This window comes from Strongylocentrotus purpuratus, unplaced genomic scaffold (genome assembly GCF_000002235.5).
Source record: "Strongylocentrotus purpuratus isolate Spur 01 unplaced genomic scaffold, Spur_5.0 spur5_scaffold_1, whole genome shotgun sequence".
NCBI lineage: Eukaryota > Metazoa > Echinodermata > Echinoidea > Camarodonta > Strongylocentrotidae > Strongylocentrotus > Strongylocentrotus purpuratus.
In genome coordinates, this window is record NW_022145594.1 from 15,585,157 (window position 1) to 15,594,879 (window position 9,723).

At 35.5% G+C, this 9,723-nt stretch overlaps 1 protein-coding gene across 1 annotated transcript; it reads left to right on the forward strand.

Moving 5' to 3' along the window:
• The first annotated feature begins 563 nt into the window (after window positions 1-563).
• LOC115921250 (nephrin-like) lies at window positions 564-7,173 on the forward strand. Its single transcript, XM_030978542.1, has 6 exons — window positions 564-633; window positions 989-1,297; window positions 4,121-4,453; window positions 4,734-5,069; window positions 6,323-6,509; window positions 7,083-7,173. The coding sequence occupies exons 1-6, from the start codon at window positions 564-566 to the stop codon at window positions 7,171-7,173; spliced, it is 1,326 nt and encodes a 441-aa protein (XP_030834402.1).
• The last annotated feature ends 2,550 nt before the right edge of the window (window positions 7,174-9,723 follow it).

Genomic DNA, 9,723 nt, shown 5'->3' on the forward strand with positions numbered 1-9,723 from the left:
AGGGTAAGTAAACGTGTTTAGGTAGCATGTCTTCCCTGTAGGTATGTGGTGCCAATATCATTAAAGGTGAGATCAGTGTTGTATTTCTCTTTATGTACTAAAAATCGAGCAGTTTCTGGGCCAAAATATCAAGAAATGTTTAGAAATGTTTATTCACGAGATTCATATTTTTTTCTACAAGTACTTTATTTCCATCCATATGTACAAACGTATTAAATATATATATATATTTCCTAAAAACAATATCTAGCGTTTCTAACATGATTTCTTCTAAATTTCTCTTTCATTAAGTTTTGCCCTCTAGCCTGTTGCTTTTTCTATCCGGAGAAAGCGAGAAAAACGGACAAGGGTCAACAGCCATTTACGTTTATGAAGATTCATTGACTTCAATCACTTGTAAAAGTATAGGATCTCTACCAGCAGCTGAACTATCATGGCGACTTGACAACAACAAAAGTCTTCCCAGTAACATAAGTCTTTTGAATTATCGCAGTGCTGTAGATCAAAGTTTGTTCGACACCGAAAGTACCATCAAGATACGCCCAGAAAGGAAACACCACGGGATGCACCTTTGGTGCTATGCATCTCTGGGAGATTTTCTTGATCTACGGGTAGCTAAACTGATGGTTTATAGTGAGTTCAGGTTCTTTAATATACCGGTATACCATTTATATTACACTTGATCGGACACTTTTTGTACTGAAAGTCCCATTCATCACTTATTCTTAAAAGAGGTGACGGTTTTATTTATTAATATTTACCCGATTTTTAACGAAATTGTCAGTATAGTTATAACTAAATTGGTGTCTCCTTGGACTTGGGGGGAGGGGGGGGGGGGATAATGATTGTTTGTCAGCATGACCCTCATGCCTTTTATCCTTGCTGTATAACTTAACATCATATTTAAGAGCTTATATATTTAACCAAGTGAAAATTTGAGCCATCAATGTTTTATCCATAACCATATATGATTCATTTCTGTGTAAAGGTCCACCAGATGATGTTAGAATTACCAAATCAGAGGACCTACAAGACGGTATAAAAATCAATGTAGGCTGCAGAGCTTCCAATGGATACCCTGCTCCGCTCATCCATTGGTACATCGGATCTAGGAATGTGACACATGATTCGTCTATTAATACTTCACATGATGAAGCTAACAGGTATGATGCTGAAAGCACCCTCACTCTCATACCAAATAGGATCTATCATGGCAAACGTCTTCTCTGTCAGGCAGTTCAACCTACAAAGCCGTCAAAACGATTAATGAATGATAGCATGGTGCTGGCCATATCATGTGAGTATCCGTTTTTCATTAAATCCTTTGGTACGGATATTATAATACGGAATTTCATGAAACTGCGTTAGAGATTGATCTGGTTATCTTTTTATCGAACATTTCTAAAAGTCTTCGACTACTGTTTCCCCCTTTGATTATACATGTATAATTTGTTTTCTATCTGTATCTAAATTTCTAGAAATGTTTCACACGTCCCCCATTGTTTGTCTTTGTTCCCATATTACAAGAACATGCGTTAAGAAAAAGGCTAATCAAAGTAATGGACTACATTTTCATGTTCGATTGTTGTTCACGCATGCCATAGACAAGTCTGTTCATCCATTTCCACCCCCATCCCAATTCACACCTCAGCTCAAAACCAATTGTTCAATGCTTTTTTCTATACATCAGACTTCCCGGTTGTGTTTATTACTTCTCGACGGCTTACATCAAATAAAGTACGTTTTGGGTTTGTGTTGACATGTACCTCAGACGCCAATCCTCGTGCTTTTATCTTCTATTGGTACTGCAATGACACACTTTTTTTTAACGGCACCCGCAATCAATCACTCTCCGAAACTATACCTGGAGGTGAAACGCTAACCTCTAGCGAAGTGGCGCTTCGAAACTCCCTGTCCGAAAATTCTTGTGAATACAAATGCTCTGCTGTTTCAAGATATGGTTCCGGTAGTGCGGTATTCAACTCAACAGTTTCTCGTAAGTTGAAATGTCTTAAGGTTCATTTAAGTCTTGTCTATGTGATTCGTTTTCTTTTTTATTGTATGAATCGGTGCTTGCATTCAAATAAAAACATTTTAGCTTTCATGAATTCATCTTCTATTTATCGAAATTATTAATTAAAACAAAATTATAGCATTGAATGAACAGTCTCTACCGATTTTTACTGGATTGCTTTTTTACCACTGTTTAACCCTGAAACCCTCTTGGCCCATCTTCGACCAAAATTTAACGACATCTTCAGCTCTCTTCGTTGCCTGTCAACCAGGATGCAAAACCAAGTTACGTCTCATTGGATATGATTTAACAAACTGTCGATACACATGATTAAGATCAACTTCAAGAGTCAATAGAGTGGCCATGCCTTCAAATCGGTGAGTCCAACCCATCTTTCATCTTTCACGTTTAGGTATTAACATCTCTTGCATATCCACAATTTAGTTTACAGGTAAAGAAGTGTGTCTGAACTGTTAACTTATGGAGACTGCATAGTCTAGCATACTTAGTAGGCGATGCACTGTAGATCATCCTGACACAGCTCGAGAATGGAAGAATTCACTAACCACGAGGCTTTTTGAAAGTGTTTTAAAGTTTTATAATAGATTATATAGCTACGGATTACACATGAGTACGCCCTGACTGTAGAAGCCGGGAAAATGGTAAAAGATGACATATTTACAAAAGATTTACACATATGAACAATAATCACATTACCTTCTAATCGAATATAGTAAGTCGATTTATTTACAGTGTATTTAATCTGCAATATTTGTTTGAAGCATAAATATTGACTACAGTATATCAACTGGGACCCCTTATATCCATGGCAAGATGTTCGTTGGTAATTGGAACACTTTCGGCTTACAGGCTAAAGTACAAAATAAATTATTTGCGATAAATGAAAAATATTTTTTTACTGGACACTCAAACGACCTCTTCGTTTTTGCTTTAGTATAGAACGTATTTATGTCCGTTAGGGCAAGAAATAAATACATATATCCCTTAAACACCTATCATACTGTGTAAAATACAACTGTGTTTATAACTCCCTGCCATTCCTCTTCCTAAAGATACTTACCTATTATATACAACGTGATGGCATTATCGAAAGTTAATAGTAAAACAATAGGAATAGTCAATGGTTGACTCATAATAACAACTAGCTGCTACTTCCAAAATAGCCACTTACAGTAAGTTTCCGAACCCCCCCCTTTTATTTGAAACTGACAGCGCACTGATGTTTTTCAATGAGATAGATTCCTTTTACTTTCGAAGTGCAAGAAAGAAGTGCATGAGCATATCAGCCTTGTGTCCACTCATTCAGTCATTGCAAACCGTTACTGCACATCGTTCTTTGTTTAATTATCCGGATATTCTGTTAAGCCGCATGATGGTTTATGCAACGCACCTCCGAAGTTGAAATATTCCCATAAATTAGACGTAAAAACAACATGGACGAACGTCTTCAAATATTTCTCTTTCTAACCTTCATCGTTGCTAAAACATATGAGATGAGCGTGTCTACTCGTATTCAGAACCCGGAAATCCTCCCAGTCGTTGATGAGAACATAACACTTGCCCGCATCTTCACCCCTCCATCAAAATATCGCCAACTGTTTTGGATGGACATGAATAACAATATCCTAGCTAGATGTCCAGGGGTGGGGTGCAGAAACAGATATGTCCACCGGAAATTTAACTATTAGGTATTTAACAGTGGATGACAGCGGCAAATATCGGTGCCTGTTTTTTACATATAATGATACAGTTACAAGTGGAAGTGTACTGAAAGTACTGATATCAGGTAATGTTTGCTTTCATTATTCTATATAGCTTAATTGGGTTGTGATGTGTGCGAAATTACAAGATAAATGAATGTCAAGTGTAACGTCTTTAATAACTAGTACTATCATTTGTCTTATACTACTATTATGATATATTGAGTTCGATTATTGACTATGGCAATTTACAAATAATATGATATTCTTGTATTATTATTTTGTTTATGTCCAAAATGATCCTAGACAACAAAGTTGACAAGACATATAATCTAGTAGTAACTATATATATATATATACAATTTATATATTGATTATTTTTCAGCTGCTCCTAGGTTGCTTTCCATCACGGACGTCCGGTCTGTGGATGGATACAAGAATGGAGCATCCGTGAGCATCACATATGGGCGAACTCACAACCTAATATGTTCAGCCCAAGGCGCTAGACCACCTGCAGAACTGGAATGGGACGTTCCCGAAGAAGTACGGTTCCGACTAGAAGATCAGTATAACGCTGTTGATGGTGAAGCTTACACCTCTCAAAGAGTTATTTCTGTTACTCCTTCGAAAGAGGATGAAGGAAAAATGATCCGATGTATGGCTTTTCATCGGGAGCTGGATAGTGGACTTCAATTGTTCATCCGCCTCGATGTGCAAGGTGATTATCTTACCAATGAATTCATTCTATGATTGCTCAAAGTGTGTGTTTCTGCCAAACAAAATAGGCATCTACCTGTGAGGACTGTCTGAAATGGATGAAACATTCAACTAACCCTAGAACATTTTCTCCTCTAAATATATTGATAATAGACGCAGTTTCCGACTGCTGAAATACATAATTTATTGATTATTCTGTTACTACATTTCAAACTAAGTCTCCCCTCTGTCCACATAAAAAAAACAGAACCTTGTGGTATTTCTTTTTTCTTCTCATTTAGTCTCACCAATTAACCTACGGATCACCGCATCTGATCCAATGACTATTGACGAGGCGGGTACAAGAAGTGCCATTGTCTTTGAAGCCTCGGCAAAATCATTTACCTGCACGAGTGTAGGATCTCGCCCTTCAGCTGTTATATCATGGATTATTGGTTCGGACGCCGACCTAGGTATCATGACATCTACGTCCACCAACAATGTGGCCGACCCAGCTTTACGTGACACATCTAATCTACAGTTGATACCAAAGAGGAGGCATCACAGTCAATTTCTCAGATGTGTTGCCAATGCTGGTATGAACGAACATCAAACAGAAGTGAGGGTTATCGTCCATGGTGAGTAATCATAAGTTACATTAACTATACGTCATCTCCTTCATTTCACAACAGGAGATCGAATGTGGACTGCAACACACTTGGACATTCGTATATACTAGATGCGAACCGTTACATTTGGAATCACTGGATATATTATCATACCATGCTTGTCTCTTCTGCAGCAAGATAAACAAATAGAAAGTGAACATTGTAAAAAGTCATTACTGGTAAAATGTCGTGAAAGATTAAGAAAGTTCCTTTAGATATTAACATATCTTGTTGTGTGTGTCAGAATATGACTTATTTGTAATACATAGGTCATTGTTGCTTTTAAAATCATCATATTTAATTTCCTGTATCGGTTTTTATGGTATATCCAATTCACTGGGCCTTACAATCCAAAAATAGTGACACAAGAAATACGCATTGTTTTTCAAGGACCACCAAATCCTCCCTACCTAAATGGAACAGAAGGTTTACAGGATGGGGTGTCATCAAATTTGACTTGCACATCGAACAATGGCTACCCAGCACCAACAATACAATGGTACCTTGGATCAAAGAACGTCACGGGAGATTCTAAAACACATTCTTCGAGAAATCTAAACATTCGACTGGATGCCACAAGTGTTATTAATTTCACACCCACGATAGACAATCATGAGGAACTCCTTGTCTGTCAAGTTGTTCAACCAAACGATGCATCAATACATTCTTGGAGAGTTAGTGCTGTTCTTCATAAGTACAGTTGGATCTATTCATCATTTAGATCTCATAAAGAGGCAGGTATATTACATCGCCTCACCTCTACAAAAGGACATTACCATAAATGTAATTACTTGGCGTTCGTGCCCTTTATGCAGTCAGTCGGCGATTATATTAATTTTTCATATACGGTAAATATATTGAACAGACAAAGGTCAATCGAAAACATCAACTGCGTTTATTCTTTCCCCTGTTGCTAAAAACAATATTTCCAACAAGAAATTCTCGAAACTCTTTAGTTCTTGATTTCAATGTCATGTTTGGTTCTGATAAATGCAAATGATAGCAAAAACACTTGAAGTAACATGGTTGTATTACACAATCGTAGTGCTGACAAGTAAACCTTACATTATATTTGTATCGCCTTACGATACTATAATAGTGGTAGCGAATGGTATTTGAATTAGCTTACGCTAATCAGGAATACCATCACCAATTACTTCTTGCTGAGCCTCGTTTTTTTGTTTCCACGTTTTTGTTTCTTCTTTCTGAATACATATATGTAGATTCTCCTGCCCTTGTGGACTACTCTGTTCGTCGTGTTTCCAGTGGTCAGCACAGCGTTGATGCTGTTCTTACATGCACATCAGATAGCAGACCCCGAGCCTTAATAATATGGTTCTTGAATGGCACGGAACTCAACGGCACCCGACATTACATTCTCCACAATCCTTCACAAGAAGATACATTGAGGTCAAGTATTCTGATTGTTTCTAATATTTCGGCAGAAGGTGATGGCAACTATAAATGTTTGGCTGAGACAAGGCTTGGGAACAACAGCGCAACTATAACCTTTTTATATTCTGGTAAATATTTCACTATCAGACCGATGCGCATTTATGTAAAATGATCATGTTCTATTGTTGAAATGGCATATTGTCTAGTACAGTACTGTGCCAGTGATAATCCCAGATGACAAATGAGAAAAGTATGATACTGTTACGATATTTTAACCTAGGTATAACAATTTTCATGAATTTACTCGTTACGGTAGATTAATGTGTTGACGTTGAGCATCAGGTGATGGTTGAAGGGATAATGACATGTACAACAATGATCTGGTGACGATTAAATTAAGTTTTATCTCGCCAAGGATACATGGTTGACATTTAGAGTTTGGTTTAGGGCATGTAACCTACAACCGGTAGTACTGCAGTACGATATGGAAATTAATTGGATTGGTCTGATGATTTTTTATTTTTGGTAGCAAAATATGTTGAAGAGTGTATTCCTTGGAACATGAAGTTTTCACCATCTTTTTTCCAGGGAGTCCAGATCCACCTTACTGGTTCATCGTCGATCAAAACCAAACGACACCATCTACTCTCTTCTTTGCTTGGCAGCCTGCAATCCCTGATGGGTTTCAGCAAAACATCACTCTGGTGTATATAATGAGGGATCTGGTATTATTTCTTCTTTGACAGGAGCAAACAATATTACAGTTTTTTGAGAAACAGTAAAAGTTTCACGTTGTTCTCAAAATGCTATTCCTTATCTTTATTTTAGAAACTAGCTGTAAAAATGCTCGTACCGTTCGTATTTGAGGTAATGACTGCTGATATTTCCCTGAATTCTGCTAGGTTTTTGTCCATGTATTGTGTAGTTCTAGCAAACATACTGTATACGTGCGTTGTGTGCGTATTTGTTTTATTAATGAACGTATGTTAACAACTTGATAATATTAACCGAGGTTTGAAACGAGTCCTTGCATTTTGATGCAACATATATGTTTTGGTCTTGTGAATATATACACGGTTAACGTTAAAATAACTATATTAAGTCCTTGTTATATATTATTTGTTTTATTCATAATCATGACTTCACTTTAATAAAAGAAATATTATACTGTTCTTTTAGTACATTGAGCAATCATCGTTAAATTTGATTCGTTTCTCAGGTAGAATTAATTAAAAGTATATTTTGAAAGAATTAAATGAATTACATCTAGCTTAATATAAAAATGCTGGCTGCTGTAGAAATATTATTCCTCAATCTTGTAATACAGACATTTCTATAGCGAAGATCCTTAACAGCCTCTCCCCTAAGAAAGATAAGTTGTATAGCATACGATATTATCATGATAAATATGTTAAGACACTGGCTATGCAAACAAAAGCATAATTATGCTTATAACTATAACAATCACATACTTTCAGATTGTTAATATTTAACAAAGTTTTAAAATTGTTTAGTTAGAATGAAATGAATTTTCCCCAATTCTAGTGATGATCCTCATATTCATTTTTGTTTTCATTATTAAAAGTAAATATGTCGCTAAGTCACTGTTTTTTTTTTCTTTTTCTTTTGAGATTAAAATATTAGTTAATCTTGTTCAAAGTGTGGGAGATATTGTTTTCTTTTGAGGATACAGGCAATTAATTAATTACATAATATGTTATCCATATAATTTCGTTATATCTGGACAATTCAAAAATTATCATGTTAATATGTATAGGCATGTAATACAATTGTGTATATAGCGATAATTCCACGACTTATGAATGGGGCAGTTTTGGGGACAAGTGTTTACACTATTCAAAATGATTTTGTTATGAACTGTGTTTTTAATGTCACTTGAGCATTGTCGCTGGAAATGATTTTTAAAAGGGAAAAGATGATGTCTCGAGGAAAAATCATAATTTTAATAATTTATTTGTTTTATATAGCAAAGAACAATAAATAAGTAGGCATTTGTTATTAAACTAATTATTGGAAAAGAGATTTGTGCATATGTATTCGTAAACAAACTAATGACTACAGCTCGCTCTAAAAGAAATAGCACACTCAATCATTTGGATGTGGACACGGTGATTAAAGCATTAAGATTCTTTATTTATCAGTCTAGTCATGGTATACCCATGATAAAAACCGTGATAAGCAGTCAATTCCATGAGTCATCACATCTTACAAACCAATTAATACTTAATTATTGACAATTATGGCGACATAAACGCATTAAACCTAGGATAACGGGTTATTGCTGGTAGACATTTTTACCTAAGTGTATTGCACGACAGATTTATAATATCATCAATTATTAAACCAATTACTAAATAAATGAAAGCAAGAAGTGGAATTATTGTATCGTGCTCACATTCAATATCAAGTCATTCAAAGGAGTTATGGGATTTTCTGTCGGTTCACCTTAAAATTACATCCATAAGACACACAAGGTAGGCGGGAGCATTTTTTTTAATAGCGCTCTATTTTTGCCAAAAACTTCGGAATAGGTTTGGACATTTCGCAATGTTCGAGAATGTAAACATGATCACAAGGGAATAAGCCAGTCTTGGTACATGTTTGATGATAGTCTGATCAATCCTTTGACCAGACTCAATACCAGTTTTTTGCGTCTTTCATCGAAGGTGGGCATGCCCAATTCTTGATTATTGTTTGTTATTTGGACTTTAATTCAGTTATTTATGTACAGTTTTATTTACGCAGGATTGCCTTTCACTTAGTTAACTTCTATCCCTTTGGGTACTTCAAAATAAAAAAAATAAAAATCTTTACAACATGTACACGCTTCATGATTACAAAAAGAACAAACAAATAATACAAGAAAACAAAATTATGATAAGGAAGATCAATAAAAAAAGAATAAATATTTTGAAAACAATATTTCAAGTGTAACTAAAGATATGGTATAATAACAAAATCCAACTTATAAATTAGTAAATTGTCCATGTAGTGTTTACTGCCGTTGAGAGGAAAATGAAGTAATGAATATATGATAAAGACGGAGTCGAAGAGAAATAAAAAAAAAATAAAAAAAAACAGAGAGAGAGGCGGGAGGGCAAAAATTGATTTCGTGGGTATTGAGTCCGCTGAAATGGATGTCCTAGAAGAGTGTACAAGTATAGTACAAAAGACACGAAAATGGGAGAGTGGTAGAATAATGGAGAAA